The 20,373-nt window shown below is 31.6% G+C and overlaps 2 protein-coding genes across 3 annotated transcripts; one reads left to right on the top strand and one right to left on the bottom strand.

Moving 5' to 3' along the window:
• Positions 1-383: 383 nt before the first annotated feature.
• Pldn (biogenesis of lysosomal organelles complex 1 subunit pallidin) lies at positions 384-2,057 on the top strand. Its single transcript, XM_077412880.1, has 5 exons — positions 384-613; positions 1,229-1,336; positions 1,419-1,506; positions 1,625-1,711; positions 1,793-2,057. The coding sequence occupies exons 1-5, from the start codon at positions 549-551 to the stop codon at positions 1,907-1,909; spliced, it is 465 nt and encodes a 154-aa protein (XP_077269006.1). The 5' UTR covers positions 384-548; the 3' UTR covers positions 1,910-2,057.
• A 470-nt stretch (positions 2,058-2,527) lies between these two features.
• LOC143901003 (adenylate kinase isoenzyme 5) lies at positions 2,528-20,274 on the bottom strand. Of its 2 annotated transcripts, XM_077412870.1 has the most exons (14): positions 20,129-20,274; positions 17,747-17,839; positions 17,448-17,628; positions 12,694-13,261; positions 7,868-8,035; positions 7,664-7,774; positions 7,311-7,453; positions 6,986-7,168; positions 6,469-6,591; positions 6,254-6,407; positions 5,800-6,068; positions 5,479-5,643; positions 5,055-5,313; positions 2,528-4,758 (listed from the first exon to the last, which is right to left on the bottom strand). In XM_077412870.1, the coding sequence occupies exons 4-14, from the start codon at positions 12,713-12,715 to the stop codon at positions 4,514-4,516; spliced, it is 1,842 nt and encodes a 613-aa protein (XP_077268996.1). In that variant the 5' UTR covers positions 12,716-13,261; positions 17,448-17,628; positions 17,747-17,839; positions 20,129-20,274; the 3' UTR covers positions 2,528-4,513. The 2 variants fall into 2 exon arrangements, with proteins under 2 accessions (XP_077268996.1, XP_077268997.1); XM_077412871.1 differs by lacking the exons at positions 17,448-17,628; positions 17,747-17,839; positions 20,129-20,274 and adding an exon at positions 14,169-14,464.
• Between the last annotated feature and the right edge of the window lie 99 nt (positions 20,275-20,373).

The raw sequence follows: 20,373 nt of genomic DNA, 5'->3' as shown, positions 1-20,373 counted from the left end.
AAAGCGCAAACAAGTGGGTTTGAAGGGGACGCGTACGCTTGAAAGTTATTAAAATATCAACTTAACCTTTTCGTTTTCTTTTGGAAAAAGTAAATTGCTCCTCCCACATTTTGGACTATACAGAATAATTTTTCACGTGTCTAGATGCCTGAAGAGAGATGAGATCTCGAAGATACAATAAGGCCTCTCTTCGCCTCTCGCGGTCCGAACAGCTCGAAGTTCGAATCTCCGATCTATCGATCGCGCAGGTACAAATAACAACTAACAACCTTCGTTTCAAGCGTATCGATTGGCCGCAAGCTAGAGAGAACTGAGAACCTCTCTATCCCGCGGCCAATCAACACGCTTGAAAAGTTTGTCGTGCGGCCAAATGAATATATCGGCCTACAACAGTAATCAGCTGACATGGGACGTGTTGACGACGTCGACGAGGCTGTCAAGTCTCTCTTCACGATTTCTTCCTTGCGGGTCCCTGAAGCGCGTTATTACGCCCGACACGCGTAAACGGCGTAATTACGAATGAGGTGAGAGGGAGAGCGACGATAAAGATGATGACCGACGTCGGGGAAGCCGGAGTGGCAGAGATTCAATTGAGACCCGGGGAACAATTGAGGTAACCTCTTCGCCTACTCGTTTAGATCGGGCCTTTTATCTGTATGGCACGTAATTAAATTTTTAAGGCACTCGGGGAGCGAGTCCTTCACGTCAAAATATGAGAGAGAGAGAGAGAGTTCGTGTTGATATATTTCAACGCGTAATAATTTTTGAGATACAGTCCTACAAAGTACTCGCTCCCTAAAATCTGTCCTGAGAATGCTGTTATTTATGTATGTACTTTGTATGTTCTAAACAGTTTAATATTTATTATCTGATTTTTAAATGATATACGATAAACAGCTTATTTTAGTCTTAAAAACGATCTGTTATGAATAGAAATGACAAAAAATAAATTATATACATTAATTAGAAAACAAGTATGATTTCCTTTAATTTTATTCTAGATTATAATACAAAGAAGATACCAGTATAATGTATAATTTTCTGTTTATCGTATTTAAGACTTAAAATTACATTGTTGTCAATATATCTAAAAATCCAGTTAGAATAGTTAGATGATAATAAATGAATATGGACAATAGAGATTTGTAATATAAATATAATATATTAAAATTGTATAATGCAAAATATGAAAATATATGATTTAAGAGTATTACTTATTCTTAATTAGCGAGGATGCAGTGGATTTCTCAGAAGCGGTAGAAAAATTGGCAAAAGGTCTCTTGAGTATTTATCAACCTCCGCTGGAGCAAGTTAAGCAGGAACTTTTCGAGCTGACGTAAGCATATAAAATAAATCAGCGACACAAATGATAAAGATTTCATTTTGATCGTTTGTGTTATATATAATTTTTCTTACAGAAGCAAACAGGAGGCCCTGCTCGCTCGAATGCAGCTTGAGAATAAAAAGATACACGAGACATTCGAAGATATAGATTTAAATGATATGGTGAGACTCTTTCCCCTTCTTTTGCGATACAGATTGTGGTTTCATCCGCCATGTGCTTGGAATATTGATATCTCGATCTCGCGACAGAGAGAAAAATTACATAAAAAATTTGTTTTAGTTTTCAGCTGTTAAAATTTATCAAGGAAAATTAGCAGTGGTAAGGAAAGAAATGATTAACATTCACGAAAGGACTTCTAAACTAAAGGTGAATTATTATAAAACTGATTCCTAAGGTATGCGTACACTAATGTAGGTATTTTCACTAATATAAGAAGACTTGTTACAGAAACGCGTGTTGCGTTTGCAACAGATTAAACAAAAGGAAGCGATGAATAGAGAGCAACAACGTGAACAAGAGTTGCGCAGGGAACAAGAATTAATTGGCAGATCTACAAGCAATTAAGCATGTATAAATCTCAATAAGCGATAAATTTATATAAATTATATATATACATAAGTGAAGTATATAAAAAGATTTACGTATAAGAGAAATATATAAGGATTCTACGTATTCACGCTGTTATTTATAATAAAATTGTATGTAGACATTATCAGATCACTTTTCCTGTTAAAGAAGTGGAAAAATTTTCAAATCAAATAAAGCAAACTTTCTAAGCAAATTAATTTTTTATTATAAATGTATTATATTGCTTAAATATTGATTTAATATTTTAAACGTTGACGGTTATAATACTAGTTTTCTATTTTAAAAATGACACAAATGTTTATTATTGATTTACACGTCACATTTTATAGCCGAGTAAATTAAAAAATACGCATAAACAAATTGCGCTGGTCAAATTTAATTTTTTTTCTAATTTAGTTATATAAGTTATATAATATATATATATATATATATATATATATATATATATATATATAAGTCAAAATCAAATTCTAAATAATATAGATGTTTAAATGTTATTAGAAACGGCAAAAGTCCATGTAAACAATAAAAATATCAGTTGAAACCAACTTGGAAAGCGCATTTATATAAAACGCAATGAAACACGAGGGAAAATAATATCTTAAATTTTATTTTATTTTTCAAAATAATCTTTTGTACAATCTTCAATATTCGCAATATATATCGACGTATATGTCGAACGATGTCAAATCCATTACTTGTAGGCTTGGCTTGAAATAGACGAAGGAAAAGAGGATAATAAAGAGATATTGCAAGAAAGTGAGACTGTAATACCAAAAATAGCGTCAAAACCTTTAAAGCGGTCTCCTAGATTGTTTTTCGACCTTTATGTATTTTTTTCTTGGCAAAAACCGAAACCGTTTTTACAATCTTTTTAATCCCTCTAGAAATGGGTGTGTGTGTGGGCCACAATTTAATCGTTCGCTTATAAAAGAATTAATTCAATCAAAAGTTAATCAAAATTACAAAAAAGACTGATTTTTTCAAATTACGGTCAAAATTTAGAAAAAACTTATTTAACAAAAAAGTATCGATCAAGATTTATAGCCAGTCATATAAGAAAAACAATAAAAAATAAGAATAATTTGAATACATTGACCAGCAATGAAAAAGACTTCGCAACTGTACTCCCCTCTTAAGTCTATTGCAAAATTAGTCCACTTACTGAGATCCAGTAATCTGAGGTACTCTTGGATTAAACGGCGTATTAAATACACAGTACGTCTTGCTATTTACTGCGCGAGACACAATATGTCTCTTGACAATTCATACTAGTCTGTTAACATGAACTGAGATAAAATATGTTCACTAGTCGCATGATACACTGAACAAAATTTCGTATTATTATTTCGAGGTAGTAAAAATTAGACTTGTTTTCGGTGTAAAATGCGACTGATGATTATATTATTCCAAATTATCGTCGACAAATCGCATATAAATACAATTATGAGTAATATAAATACGATATAAGTACAATATGCAGTATAAGTACAATTGCGGACCTGCGCAAGTGAGCTCTATGTGATATTATTAGCCAACCCTGATAGCTTACAACTCTCAAAACTATCGTGACCTCGACGTTTTTTTATTAGAATTCTCGAATCTATAACTCCATACGCTATTAAAATATTATCCGGCAAGACGTATGTATAAACATATGTGTGTATGGACAGAATAAAATATCTAAAAAATTTAAGAAAGATATCAGCTGCCAGGAAAATAAGACATTACTTATTCTTACAAACTATAATATTAAGAAAAAGTGTGAGAGAAATTATGTACTTGAGCACATGAATAAAATAAAATAAAAGAGTAATTATTATATATATATAGATGTAATTAATATATCAATAGAATAATAGAAACAAAACTTTGGATAAAAGTAAGCAAGTTGCGTTACATACTCGGTAAAAAATTTTTCATGTAAAAATATGTCCAAATATATGTTTTCCCTTTGTTGTATAATCTGTCTTGTATAATCTTTTTTGTATACGGGAAAAATAATAAGAATTAAAAAATAATTAAAAGAACAATTTTCGCATTGCCTTTTATAAAAAGTAAAGTTTGAAATGAGAAAAATATGCCCATTTATACACATATGTAAATGTAATAATCGTATATAAAATATATGATTATATACAGAATATTGTATAATCTAATCGCTATTTTATTTCTTGTATGCAGAAGTTAGTTTTGTAATTATGTTTCAATGATTCATTTTAAATATAAATATTTCATACATAACAATATATTGTATATTTTTATATGAAAAATTTTTTACCGGATATTCTTAATATTTTAAAATTAACGAGAAATGTACATGTATATATTATTCGCGATATGTTTCCAATTACGACTTTAAATTTGGCCGTTTATATCGAATGTGTGGACGGATTAATTACACCGTTTAAGTCGTATCTTTTTTCAAGGCACGCTATATCGAAAGACATTACGATCAAAGTTATCAAAGTTATCGATACACTTGAAAGTTCCAACACGTAATCCGGACTCCGGACCCTTTCACGCAATAAACAATTAAAATTGTCCAGCAACATTAAAAAAGATCAGCGAACCTTACTTTCACATGTGAAGATTCTGCTGATAACCGTCGATCTCGTTGTACATTTTCCTGATGGGATCTTTTGGCAAATAGTTGTGCATCGCGGGTGCGACTTTATTGTTGCCGGGTACAATGCCGTTGGCTAAATGCGCTACACCGTTCTGCAGCATATGTGTTCCATTCGCGATACCATTTTGATAAGCATGACCGTTTTGTTGAATATGTTTCATATTGTTTAATACACCATTAGAGATGGTACCTACACCTAGAAGACAATAAACATCGAAATATATTATTAATAGATACAATAAATAGATACAACCACACATTTCTTAATTATTGTTATCAGGAGATCGTTAGGTTTCGAAAAATTTTTGTAATTAAATTGTTTTTTTACTTGTCAACTGTAATACTTTTTCTGATTCTTTCTGATTACAGAAGGAAAAAAAACTTAATTAATTTAGAAAAAAATAATTGACCTTAAATTGGGAACTTAAAGTAGAGAGTCTAAGAATAAAAAAAGTCGATTTTATACGCCAAACAAATACAATAATTGTTTACCTTGAGCAACAATTCCATTTTTCGTCGCATTGGCGATCTTTCCAACATGATTAGATACGCCGTTGACTGTTTGTTTGGCATTGCCATTAGGTATGGCACGTTCATTCGAGGCATGTATCCCGTTTGGGTGTCCCTTGATTACGGGCGAATCCGGATCACGTAGGCTTCTTTCTTCTCCGCGACGTGCCCCACGCATTAATTGATATAATGCAGCGGCAAAATCCTGCTGCACACTAAGCACATCCGTATCGCCGTCCACCTAAGGAATACATTACACCTCATAAAAATGGACCTATTTCATTAACGTATATTATTTCTATTATGTAATCGTACCTTTGTATTCCTACTGAGACTCTATTCTAAACAATTTCGTACTACTAATGCTAATTCAAAACTCATCTCAACATTGGTCCGTATTACGTACAATTATTAACCGACTATCGTTGTCCAGCGTTTTCAACATGGGAAGAGACACCTCGCGAAAGAGCTCCAATCTTTTCCTAAATGCCGAAACACTGTCGTCCAGTCTTCCTCTCCCGAGTTGCAGTTTGGAGCAATCAAGTAATACCAGCGGTGGTTCTTGTCCAAACTGTTAATAATTAATACAACGCAATTCGTCAATAATTTGTTAATGCTAAGAGATATTTATCAGATAGACAGGAAGTTACAAAATCATCGATTAAATTGGTAAGCAGAATTGCGATTTTAAGGTATAATAACACAAGCAATTGTGTGTTCTACTTACTTTATTCTGAAATTCCTGCACTTGATTCAAGTCCCTCGGATATCCGTCCATGACGATACCATCCGAGTCTCGATTCAAAATAATCTGTTGCTCTACAAGTTGCATCACGATATCATGTGGGACCATTTCGCCCGAAACAATTGCGTCATTCACAACCATATTAGACGATGCCATCGTTCTTAATAATTCTCCAATACTTATATGCATCCACCTTGGCATATTACGGACGGTTTGAGCGCAAAGAGCCGCCTTATTACTTCCTGGTCCACCTAATATACACAACATTATATTACACAAAATGTCATGCAATGTAAATAAGTTATTTCTCTTTCTTAGAGAAGAAAGCTGACAAAAAATAAAATAATAAAATGGAGAAAAAATTAAACAATTTAATAGTTTTACTTTTCATAATTTAACAATCAACCTCTTTACATTGTATTGAAATAAAACATACCTATGACCCAAATAAATGATGGTAATCCTTTTCTCGGTTTAGCAGCGGTTTTCGGTGTGTCTATCGGTACTGCAGCTGGTATCCTATCAGTTCCCACAATTTGTTGCGGTAACGGCGAACCCGTAGTCGATTCTTTTCTCCTTTCCACTTCGACCTGAAATGCGATATGATGCAGTGTAGCGATATACTACTTTTGATTGCAATTTCAATCTTACCTCGGCTTCTAAAGATTGAGGTATATCCTGGTCCTGAATTTCACCGCTTGACATCCCGAGAATTCTAAGAACGGCATCTCGAAAACTAACGTAGACCTCACTTGGATTACGTTCACCATTTATCTGTAGAACAAATTTTTATTTCTACTTGCAGTAAGCGTAATTTGCACGTGAAATACAATATATATATAATACAATAATACAATTTGAATATGTATTACTTTATTATTCTCATAACATTTCTAAGTTATATCCGGCTAATTATTTTCAAACTTTTTGGTGTATTAAAAAAGATATTGTTTTATATAATAATATTCTCCCATTCTCGACTAACGCATGCACTTGCCGCTTTCCTTTTACCTCTTTTTAAAATGATAATTTTTTTAATAGTTGTACAATTGTGTATCGAAAACAGAAAATATATTTCACGTATAATAAAAATAATTTTTCTTTTAACTGTTACACAGATCAACAAAATTTAAACTTAGCGGAGCGCATTAATAGAGAATTTGCTTACGTCAAGTAACATTCCACTTTGATCAAAATATTCCGCAACTGGCATCACATTCCTATAAAAATTATGCAATTCCATTCTAGCTAATCCGATAATAACGTGGCCGAGTTGCGCACCGAAATCAATTTGCCTCTCCAACACTTCCTGCCTCCACGACACAAGAACGACGCCGTTAACAATTTTTATCTATAAATAATGTATTATATGCATTTAGATTGTTGTCTTATCTGAACACTGTACATAGCTAGCGAGCTATATTGGGAGATGTAACTAACCTATAAAATAAATTAATATTTATATTAAAAAAGAACGAAAGTGAGACACTCACCTTTTCAGCATACTCTACTACATCGCGCATATTTCGCGGATATCCGCTTACAAGAAATACTTTGGATCCCGGGGACATTTTCATCTCGAGCATGAGTACTTCTGTGACGGTTTTGCTACTAAGTTGTCCAAAATCTTGCATATCTACATCAAAAAAATTATATATACGACACGTTGCAAAAATATAGAAATTTCTTATTTACACAGACGTTATTATTTAAATAAAAAAAATTGAGATTTAATTTATATATTCTTAGAAATCTCACTATTCGCAACTAAATCCGACTGATTTATACATGTCGCATGTTAACATTTTAAATATTTATACTTATGAAATAAAAAGCAAACATGTACCATTTCCCAGTGCATATTGTTGAAGAAGATCCATCATGTTGATATGCGTTATACCTTTCTTCTCTTGTATCAAATTGTCGCAATATGTCACCTTACCGCTACCGGGACCGCCTATGAAATAATCGTAAAGTTCAACACGTTGAATGTCGATTCTTAAAATATGATGATTTAATTCTAAATCCGCGACAATTAATTAATACTAACCGAGCACGAATATAACGGGAATTTTTGGTATTTCAAATTTAACTGGGCCAACATTTTGTTTCGGGAAATGTCCATCCGGCGGAGTCGCCAAAAGGCCAGCCTCGCCTCGCCATCTTCCTGTAGCTCGAGCATCGTTTTCCTCGAACATCTGCGATCCATTTTGCTGATCTGAAATATGCATTTGCCACTTTGTAACGTATTATATCAACACGATGGATCGAAATATTCGTGCCATTCGGGGAATTCAATTTAAAGTAAAAATATTAACAAGGCCTCCTTACAAAATTATTATTAAAAACCATATCATTATTCAATATTCTTCGATTCTAATTTCAATTTTAAGAAAATCAGTGATAATTATAACGAATGTATGAGCGCATAAATAAAGAATTCACGCGTTTGTGGATTAACTATAATAAGGATCTTATATAAAGAAATTTAATTTATTAAGCAATCAAAATAAATTTCTGCGGCTTTTCTATGTTATTATTTTAACGAAAAGCACGTAAGCACGTAAGTGATGCGTATTCATCAATACGCAGTTAACACGTGGCATACTGAGCCAGTTTTAATGTAAAGCGAGCATTAAAAGTAAAAAGCAAAAAGATAAATTGGGAAGATTCATGAAAACATATTTGCATGAAATAGTCAATTAATTGAACGTTTCTATTTTACAAATCTAAACTGGAAATTAAAACAGCAAAAACGATAGCCTGTTGAAATAAATTCGACGGTGCATAATATCGTTTCAACCAGATTGTTTCAATTTTAAAATGCTTGAATTATTAATTTTCTAACTGAAAGAGTTCAGTCCATTAATTTATTGAATTTTATTCTTTATGAGAAATCACCACATTCTTACTACATTTTGTTACAACACGTTGTACAATATATTAGTATCTATAGCTCATCAACGGTTGCGTGACAAAACCGAAGACTATACGCAGAAGTCAAAGGCATAAAATATACATTGTCGCACTGATATATTATCTACTACATGCAATGCATGTGTGAAATCAAGTATTTACTACGATTTGAATCAAATGCCAATACTTACAATCTTAAATAAATTGCATAATTCAAAACTTTTTAAATTTTCGCATAATTCTGGTATTTTCTATATGTACAAAAGATATAAAAATGTCATCGCGTACAAACGATGATATCATGTAACTTAAGCGATGCCGTCACTTCAACATATAGTAATTTTTGTAAAGACAATCGTAGATATCTACGATGGATAACTCGATGAGACTTTGCAATTCATTATGTTCAATCTGATCTTGTGCAAAATTTAAAATCTATAATAAGTACCGAATCAATACCTACTCGCTAAAAAATATAATTCTAATAGAATTTTATTGAATAAATTAATTATCTGGATCTTTTATATCTATCTAATTATCTTTTATATCTATTAGTCTAGGAATCACAAAATAAAATTACTTCAAATTTTAATCACGGTTTTGGGGGTAGGTATATCTATCTAAAAAATATGTGAAAATGTACAAAAAAGCTATATTTTAATGAATATTATATAAACATTGTATTAATTAATTTCAAAAAAGTACACATAATAATACATAACCATCTTATTTGACACCTTAGTAGAGAAGACAGTTATTTAAAATATTAAAATCGTTATAATATTGAATTTGCTTAATGTCAAATCGTGCTTTTAATGAAGTGAATCTTTTTAATAACGTTGAAGAGAATATTTGTGATATTAAAAGTTGTTTAAGTTCTAACTATTGTTTGACACTAACAGAATATTTTCTCAAAAATTATTTGTATTATTTCTATAAAAATTTTAATAGCTCAAAAAATATTTATTTGATCGAAAAAATTATTTGTAATTAGAATTTTTTTAATTAAAATTACTTTTCACGTCAAAAAATCATTATAATTTTTATGTTAAAAATAATACCGCATTGCATGTAAATTTTGATCGCTATAAATATTTAATACAGCTGATATTTAGATTCATTTAAAAATTACAAATTAATTAAAATAATGTTGGATGTTTATGAGCCTTGTAATATATGAGAAAGCGTGCCACTATTTATTTAATAATAATATATATATATATATATTATAATAATAATATTAAATTAATATGTGTCCATTAATTTTTAAACCGCATGTATTACGACGTAAGTTTACTGTGATGACAAAAAAGACTTTCCGCTACGACAATGTCACTTGTATAATATCGATCGCGATAATGCATTTGCGATAATCATAGACATCTTGTTACGCGTCCAAGTTTATTCCATAGATATATCGTGAGAATTCGATGATTAGCATAATGGAAGAAGTGGAATTGACAGTGTTAACCGTTTTGACTTGCATAGATAAACAGTTCGTACTCGTTCAAGGCGCGAAATCAGCATAGTATATAAGAAAGGACAACAGAGAGATAAATGCTTTCCTTATTGCACAGTTTGTATACGGAAAAGGGAAGAGAAGAAACGGTCGCTTTTCTTGCTAATGCGTATTATTATTCTCTTTTTCACTTATTTTTAATGCGATTATATCATGTTCGATACTGACAATAAGCGAGAGAGCGGTAATGAGTGGAAGAATAAATAGACATTGGTTAATAACTATAATGACAAAATTACTTGGTAAAAATTTACCTAAAACAAGACAATAAAAATGTAAAAAATTGCTAAATATATTTTCAATCTTAATAGAATTTCTTCGCAAAATCTGTTAATATTTCTTATGTGAAATTTCTGAAAACGTTAATTAACAAAAATAGTGTTTCTATGCAAAACACTTATCCGAATAAAACGCAAAAAAGAAAACCAAATATGATGTTATGAAAAAAGAGTGAAATTAAAATGTTATTTCAAATATATTTAGGAGAATAAGTAATATAGCGGTGAGGTAATTCTTTGCCAAGATTTGAAACAGCGAAACTTTTAGTACCGTAGAAACCGGAACCTATTATCAAATCAATTAAGACTAATTTACGTGGTGAACGTCTAGACTAGATAGAATCAATAAAAAAATCTCCTTTTAATAAGGCTAGCAACCTGCTAAGAAAAAAAATACTTATATCTATTCTTGGCATCAACAAGCCTCGAAATTGAACGGATTTCCAGATGACGAACCAAACGAAAGATAGGATTATGAATAAGAAACGTGAAATAGCAAAGAAAAAAAAGAAACAGCAATGGAGAAAGAAGTGCTATAAATGGGATGTTGGAATATCAAATTGTGATGAGAGAGCTTATTCGGGACTGTTCATGTGTGAAAAATACGAACAGAACGTTTGTAATATCGATAATATGCGAACGACAAGATTCTTCATATCACTCTAGAAACCAGTAACCAACCATATGATAAATGTAATAAAATGTCAAACACGCGTCGGATGCTAGCAAGCTCAAAAAAGGAGAGAAACAAATTACAGAATAAATTCCAAGAAATATTAGAGAACGTTCCGACGCAATATCAAACCAGCAATGGGAGATTTCAACGCAAGGATTGAAAACAAGGTGAGATAAAGCAAAAATTCGATGGAGACATCGTAAATGATGATAGGAAAAGTTCCAACAGAAATCTGTGCACAATATTTGTTGATTTAAAATCAACAACGTATTCTACGAATATAAGAAACAACGCAAAATCCTCCTTTGCCAACAAAAAACAGGGATCTGTTATAGTGTATTGACGAACCGAAACATACGTCGCGTACGGACTCTGTCATCGGCAAACATTGGAAACGATCATAATCTTATCAAGAGATACGGTAATGTCTCGTGCCAAGTGTACGCGCAGTGAGACATTACCGTGTATCTATACGCGAGCCGACAAGTTGAGAGATCCTTAGATTAATATCTAAAACACGAATAGGGATATACAGTATAATAAACAGCAGTATTTAGAATTCATTGAGAAGTGTAACATCGGAGAAGTGTAACTAGAGAACAAAATACCTATGGGAAGCGTTTGGAAGAAAATAATTGACATTGTTATTAGATAATTAACTCGATCAAGAGATAGATGATAACGTGGAAAAGGCCTGGCAAAAAAATCTCAAAGAATATCCAAGAAGGACCAGAAAATAAATCCCAATCGCATCAACAACGAACCATTTGTTTTACCGAGAAATAAAGAAATTAGCAAAATAGAATATCTAAGATATTGAAGCTATTACTTGTTCTATGTTAAGCAAAAAATGTATGTTATACTATTTTATATATTATAATATTTTTCCGTCGGGGATTCCGAAAAAAATACGGTTGCACGATTTCTCAATTATTTAGGAACAAATCCGAGTATTATTGGCACTAATGCCGATAATTGGCGAACATAACTGTCTCGTCTAACTCTTTAATGCAAAAATGTATGCAATAATATAATAGTGTCTGAATTTGTCACATAAAAATCAGTTTAAAATAAATGTTAAAATTTATAATTGGTAAAATAACAGACTTGTTTAATTCTTTAATGCAAAAAATTAAATGTTTAATTATTAAATGTTATTAAGTATATTTATTAGAATAAATAATATCTTGTAAACTATATTTTAGTAATATTTGCAAAATTGAATTTAACCTTTAGAGGCCGGGAAAAGGACTTAGATTTTTTTTTTTTTTACTATTTTTTCCTTATTCAACATACAAATTTTGCCTCAAAACATCAAATAGCCTGTGTTTTTTGGGTGGTCGATATTTCGACCACCCCCGGCCTCTAAAGGTAAAAGGACTATATTTGGGACATAGAATATTTTGGAATTATATAAAACGAAGCTTTCTCTCTCTCTATATATATATTTTTTAAACTATTATAATAATCATTATGGATATACTAACCAGTGTCCAGGCAGATGCCCATAGTAAGCTGTTCAAAAGCTGACACGATCCTTCTACGGCCATTTACTCACATTCCGGCAGACAAACTCAGCCCCTCTTCAACACGTACAAAGTTCCGAAGAGTTACAATGTACAGCTTCACGAAAACTTTCACATTAGACAAGAATGTTTCTCGTATCACGCGTTGTCACTCGGCGATTTTTGCACTCGATTTTTCGGTGGCCGATAATCAAAAATAGTTTCGACGCATACACTCGTTCGATTCTTCAAGTTCAACCTCGTTTATCCATGAAACTTTATTTTCTCCCCTACAAAGCGACGTCCTAACGACGGAGGTGTATGCACTCGCCACGGGTTGATTTGCGTCTGATCTATTCGGCGTAGCTTCTTCAATAGGCACTTGAGAATGAAACCAAGTAAGATCAATGTCCACATCGACGTCGTTTGAACCTTAGAGAGATTTACTCGACGAGTCCACAGCAAATAATTGCAGTTAATGTAATTTCAAATGTCACATCGTATGCACTTGATTTTTATGCTTGAATAACAACTATGTGGATTGAGCATTCTGAAAATAATAAGTTATCAGCTTTTCAAGATGTACGTGAAAGAGAGTTTTTGAATTATTATATCTTCTGACCGCAAGTTCTTATTTTCCATACGTGCCACGTATCCATTTTAATATTGTCGCTGTATTAATTGTGCAATATAATATTTTATTTGTGCTTTAGCGAAATCAAATTAGAACAGATAATTTTGATAACTGTTGTTCAGTGCAAAATTAGCAGAAATGTTTTAGAATTTTTTTTATTAAAAAAGAAAAAAATGTCATTTTTGTCATTTATTCGTCAAATCTATTTTAATAAAATTAAGCTTGTGGTCCGGAAAAAAGATAAATGCGTGTATATAAATGTCAAATAAAATATATTTAATAATTAAGAAAGAAGAAATGTAGTATGAGTGATATGTAAATGATCTCGTAGCAAAGAAAAATTGATTACGAAAAGAAGTTTGAATCAAATTAAGGAAAGTGTTCATTTGTTCGAAAAAACAGTAAAGAAAAATTAACATTAGCACTTAAAATGTAAATTAAACTACTTATTCCAGTGAAAAATACAAAATTCGTGTTAAATAAATTAAATAATTTTAAAAGAAAAATGAAAGAGTGACATGAAAGCTAGAATACATATTAAAATTAATCATTTGTAGAATGCAGAAGTATAACTAATATAATCAAGTAATGTGTTTTGAAAAAGATAAAGGGCATCAGCAACAAGATCTATGTGTTTTTTAAGAATTTGCAATTTAAGCTGACTTAAGATAAACGTATAACGTCGCGATTCAATTGGAGAACATTTGAGCACCAACGGGATCGAGTCAACCCCCTCAAAATAACGACGCGGAAGATCTAAACGCGTCGCATTTCGATAAACATTCAAGGAACATTCGATTGATCTCCCGTAAGTGCGACTCACGATGGATGAGTGATCGATGAGTAAATTCGCACGCTCTTCCCACGTTCCTGTCGAGTGGAGGTAAGCTCGAGCTACCATCCGAGCACCGATCTACGCGAAGAAACACTTGGAGGAACACTTAGATGTTGAATGGAGCACCCTCGAAATATCTCGCGTTCACCCGGAAGTGCCGGCGCAAAGTGTGTCGCGTGCGGCACACCGTAAACGGTTGTGAGTCACGGCGTTACCACGGCGCGAGCTTTTGCGACGAGCTTCCTCGGCACGATAATGCCATAATGATTTGCCAGGAGGAACGAATGGAGGTCGTCGTAAAAACCACACATCGTCATGGATACCGCGCAAGCGCCCCGTTTCTTTTATACATTTTGTCCGTGTACTTTACATACAGCCGCGATAATAGACATTTGTACTCGATGTATGTGTGTGTGTGTGTGTGTGTGGGTACGTACGTGTAATCATATGCGTGTTACATGTGAGGGGTTGTAACGTGGGGGTTTCAATGTCAAGTTCTTGCCGACGCTACTGTTCTCGAACAGAGAGGTTCGATGAGCGGATAGCGAGAGTAACAATGTGAAATGCGAATATTATACATATATATTCAAGTAATAATATCGTTTGCTTCTGCGTCTCGTGGAATATAATAATACAGTATATATACCGTAAATACGAGATAATGTAAGAACACGATGCAATATTGCAAATGGAGATGAAAATGGATTCAAGCGGATGAAAATGGAAGTAAAGGAAGGAGCAACATATTTATTTTCCTCATATTAAATATTTTTTGATATTTGTGTGTGCAATACGTCTGAAAGTGGTTATTTAAATTAATTAAGGTGTCTATAAAACGCCTCAAGATCAAAGACGTCAAAGACGTCGTAAATCGGGTCATAAGACGTCTTTGACGTCTTATAAAAGTATAAGTTCTCTGAATATTTACATAAGAAGTTTTTTATCGGGTAACGATATCATTTGCCTCTGTATCTCATCGAAATATAATGCAACGTGATAAAATAAATATGAGATAATATAAGATCACGCTGCAGTATTGCAAATATGGATCGAGCGGATGAAAACAGAAGTAAAGAAAACAGCAGTGTTATTATTAAGTTTCTACTTTTACGTCTCGTATGAATTCACATCCATTTTCCTGGTATTCAAAATATTTACCATCAAATAACTTAATTAGATCGAATTACTATCGAACATTTAGGGCCGCCCTAAAGGCCATTGCACGTAACAAAGTTTTAGTCATAATTGTAAGGCCGTAAGAAAAATAGACCAATCGCACTCGATTATTCTTCGAGCTCAAGGAGAATAATCGACTGTGATTGGTCTATTTTCTTACGGCCTTACGATTATGACTGAAACTTTGTTACGTGCAATGGCCTTAAGTAGAATTATAAAAATTCGCTTAGTTAAATATATGAATTAATCGCGTCTTCCAACACAAGTTTTCGTGTTGGAAGAACACAACGGAACAAAAGGTCAAAATGGTGTCGAAAACGGCTCCAAAATAATTATTAAAAGTCACTTCAAACGTCACTTCGATGATTTTCGTCATGACTCCTTGTTCCGCTTGGGTATAAGAGTGTGAAAAATAATCAGTTTTTTCTTAGTAAAATTGTAAATGCACATTCATATTTTCGTGGGATCTCTTAGAGGTTGCAACAGCTGCGCGCAGAAATACTTCTTTAACACGGGAGTAGGAATGAGGACGTATCGGGCATTTAACGCGCGCGAAGTTAATATGAAATTTATTACTCCCGGTATTTACAATCGATCGAGAAGCACACGTGAGAACCATAACAAGAAAGTATATATTTACGATAAACCTGGTTTAGAGAAATGTGTAAATTCTGTATGCCTCCATTTGTGCATTATTTAAACCTAAATGCAAATTACACTGTCATACTTGAATATTCTAGCTTATTAAATTGTAACTTTATTAAAATTTGTCTCCTGATGAAAATTTTTTAGCACTTTCGAAAGTTATAGCTCTTTGCTAGCTTTTCTAAACTTCGTCGTTTATTATTATAATATACACATTACACATATATTTTCTGATATTATATGAATCTTCAATTAGCTTAACTTTTCATACGTAGTATAATACGTATAATTCCAATTTGAACTATATATAATAAAAAAGATGGTTGTATAAACTTGTTTTTAATCTGAATTTTAAAGCTTATCGTCGTTCTTGATCTGAACTCTTTAGTTCAATAGATAAGGAAAGAAATGAGAATCTAAATAATACATGCTGCTACAATGTAAGTGATTATGGAGGAGATTATATGGATTATATATATATATATCATATATGTATATTAATTATAGAAAATAAAACTGAACTCTATCTACTTCTTAACATTAAATCACAAAAAATATAAAAAATTTTTTGAAAATTTAACTTTACTGTAATTCGATTTTTCCCATGAATATGTTTGCCATCAATATGTTTACAAAAAAGTGCATTCTTTATTTCTTCTTTTGAAAAAAAACCGATTATACAACAAACATGACATTGTTATAAAGATTCAATGATTAATTATTGAAATATTTAATCTTTTAATTTCAATAATTTCGATTCTTATTTTTATTATATATATTGTCTAATGACGTGCGGGAAGTTATATAAATATATATATATATATATATATATATATTTATTTATTTATTTATTTATTTATAATTTTATTTCTTTGAATTTTCTTGATTTTTTTTATAAGACTTGAATATCTCAACACGTCCATTCATATAAGCGAGAATATAAAAAACGAGAAAAAGTTATGAATATTCCCTGAGACACTTATATTTAAGCAGTAGACATGTCCAGGTAATAAATCCCAATCGATACGTAAAATAGCATATGCTACAATGTGCACTACATGCTTTTCGTAGACGTCTCAATCATTTATTAACGAATGATTGTCCATGTAATATACTCGCCCCTTTGTAATAAGGTAATAGCTTTTCTTACTTTATTCATGTCTTTACTTTATTTTTTTTACTTTTATTTAATTAATTTGTCAATGGTTATTAATAATATTCACCTTTACTTTCTTAAACATTCATATTTATGGACTGTTTTATGATATTTGTTATGTGATATTTATATTATCTTTTGCATGTCAGAATATTTTCATATTGTGTAACAAAATATGTTTTACATCTTTATAGAAATAACTTTAATAAAAGATTTTTACTTCAAAACCCATTGTGTCCTTGTGTCGAATGATTATAACGGCGAAAGTAATAAAATTTATTGAAACTTACGGTTGTTGTACTTTGTACATGTACGTGCACATAAATATATTTTCAAACTGCAACGTCCATAAGCCTGCTTATCGGCCTGACAAGCCGATTTGTTATATAAAACTGTTCTCCTCCAGTAACAATTGCATCTTTTTTGAATTGTGAGTCACTCCGACAGTCGTTTCATAATATACTTTCTCAGCTGCACTCCAACATAATCAAAACATAAATATTAATTATTCGAGAGGTATATAAGAGTCGTTTTCAAGGTATCACTTTAGTACGAAGTTCGCAAGACAATGTAAGACCTATCGACTCACCAATGAATATTTAATAGAGATGCCTGTTATCAGTCCTGTTTCAAGAAATTATATGCTTGTATAAAGCCATCTAACCCATTTTACCATACTCGGCTGAAAGTATAAGAAGAACGTATGTCGATTTAATTGGAATTTAACGAGAAACTGATGGCTCGTGTAACATACGCGGCTATTTAGAGTAACGTATTTTCTAAAAAAAAAAAATACAGGCCTTATATTTACTTCGCATCTTAATGACGTGACTTAATATTTGAAATTTCCTACTTATTCACTTTCATTTCTTTACGTAACAAAATCATCCGCAAAATTTATTGATAGTAAAAACATAGACATGAAGTCAAATAGCTTCGTATATTAAATCATATATGAAGTTCTTTCTTTTGTAGTTTTATACAAAGTACTTCTGAGAGATTAAACACTTGCGTTATTACGGTCTTTAGATCAAAATTTTCGTATTTTGCTTCCTCATAGAGGAAGCTTTGTAATGGTGAAAAAATTTTTTTTCGAGATTTTGATGGAAATAGGTTTAGAATGTTCTAAAATGTCGAAAAATCATATTAGTAAAAAATGTCCGGAAGTATGTATGTATGTGTGTGTGTGTGTGTGTGTGTACGGATTTTTGTACACGCATCTACTTCTACAATTTTTTAGATACCAGTTTGAATTTTTGCACACAAATAGAGTATCATAGAAAGTATGTCCTCCTCAAATTTTATTGAAATCGGTCTACCGGTATAGATTTTATGCAGATTTTCCTTTTTTTGAAAAATGTGTTTTACGCTGCCGCTTTCTCAATATTTGAGATAGCGATTTATTTTTAATTTTATTATATTTTCCAGTTTTTTTTTCTACCCCTATTTCATATATAATTCATTAAAATTTGATTGATCAGATCTCGTATTACACACATTTGAAATTTCGAAGAATTCGTACATACATAGAAGCTTTATAAAACTTGATCTGATCAACCAAATTTTAACCAATTATATATAAAATAGGGGTAGAAAAGACTGGAAAATATAATAGAATTAAAAATAAATCGCTATCTCAAATATTTATAATATCGGGCTGATTTTTTTTATCGATAAAGTGTTGTTTTAGTTTTTAAGTGGACAAGTATTTTTAGTATTTTTTAGTGAATGTATATAATTATTTACGCAGTCCCCAAAAGAGTTAAGTGTGAAATCAGAACCTTTGCTAACAAAGCTTCCTCTATGAGGAAGCCAAAACAAATAAATACTGATAATTATACCTCGAATAAAATAAAAACTTGCACACTTAGGAACTATGAGGAAGCAATGTGCAAGTTTCTACTTGCACAATTAAAAACTACGAGGAAACAATGTGCAAGTTTCTACTTGTTTTCAATTGTGATTTGTTTAAAATACATAGCTATTTGATCACGCTTATCTTTCTACTAGAAATAAATTACGAGTGATTCGGTTGCATAAAGAAAAGTTATCATTTCCTCATTTTCCTATAAATAATTTCTTTTTAAAGACGTTTAATCTCATACCGTACAATATTTTTGAAAATGTTACTAGAAATTATTTTGTCAAATAAAACAGGCTTATTAGATATTAAATATTTCATAAAATATTAGCGGATGCATTTGCGCCCACACGCAATCTTATAATATGAATTATTTCATAGGGCAAATTAACGTACAGCCGGTTATATCTCACGGATTCTTGCATAATTCCATCTTGTCAAAGTAGAGGACATATGGCCATTCTTTTGGAACATGCATATCTATATCTTATAATATGTGACGGCCGTTTTCTACTATACATTCGTTCAGACGAACTAAAAATGATTGACAAATATTTCTCGATGTGTCTCTCATGTGTAATTTCTCATCATTTCAACTTTTTAAATAAAAACCTCTGTCTCTAATGTACTTAATATCGTTAAGCTTTCAAAATACTTTATCAAAGGCTTTTTCATTTTCCAATAAAAAAAAATTTATACAAAAACATAAATAATGTATATAATTATGTATAAAATATATCGATATATATATATATTTTTTTTTTCTAACAGTAGCCAAATATCTTGAAAATTAAGCCCAGCTGGCAAAAATATTTTGGACAAAAGTTGTGTGGTCCGAAGAAAGATATAAATATAAAATTATAAATATAAATAATTCTTTTTATATGTATAATACAAATCTTCTTCATACAAAAGTATTAAGCTAGAGATGAGTTATCAAAACAGTCAATAGTTTACGAATTATATTTCGTACTGTATTCTGGCACATTTTAACATAAAATATAAAGAATCTCGTAAACTACATGACTTTTTAATAATACCTTAATATTTTTACGGACAGAATAATGAAACGAGTCGATTGGGTATAAAGAAAACACATAATAGACTTGCCTTTCAAGGAAACAATATGCGTAATTGCATATTGCAAATTGCACAAACGACGCTGCCATGCGCAGTGCACACTGCACGACGAGCTATTTTGCAATCAATTGAAATTTTCTCGATACGGCTGCTCCTGAAGACGAAGCATTGCAGGCCTTACAAATTGTTACACGCGTTCGGAGGTTCAGGATTGTCAAAACACGAGCGGCAAGAAAAGGGAATAAGTAGTGGGGTGCAAGAAGTCGCACGTCACC

The sequence above is a fragment of the Temnothorax americanus genome, unplaced genomic scaffold (assembly GCF_048541705.1).
Source record: "Temnothorax americanus isolate GAGA-0224 unplaced genomic scaffold, ASM4854170v1 Scaffold31, whole genome shotgun sequence".
Lineage (NCBI taxonomy): Eukaryota > Metazoa > Arthropoda > Insecta > Hymenoptera > Formicidae > Temnothorax > Temnothorax americanus.
This window is presented reverse-complemented; position numbering and strand designations above follow the sequence as displayed.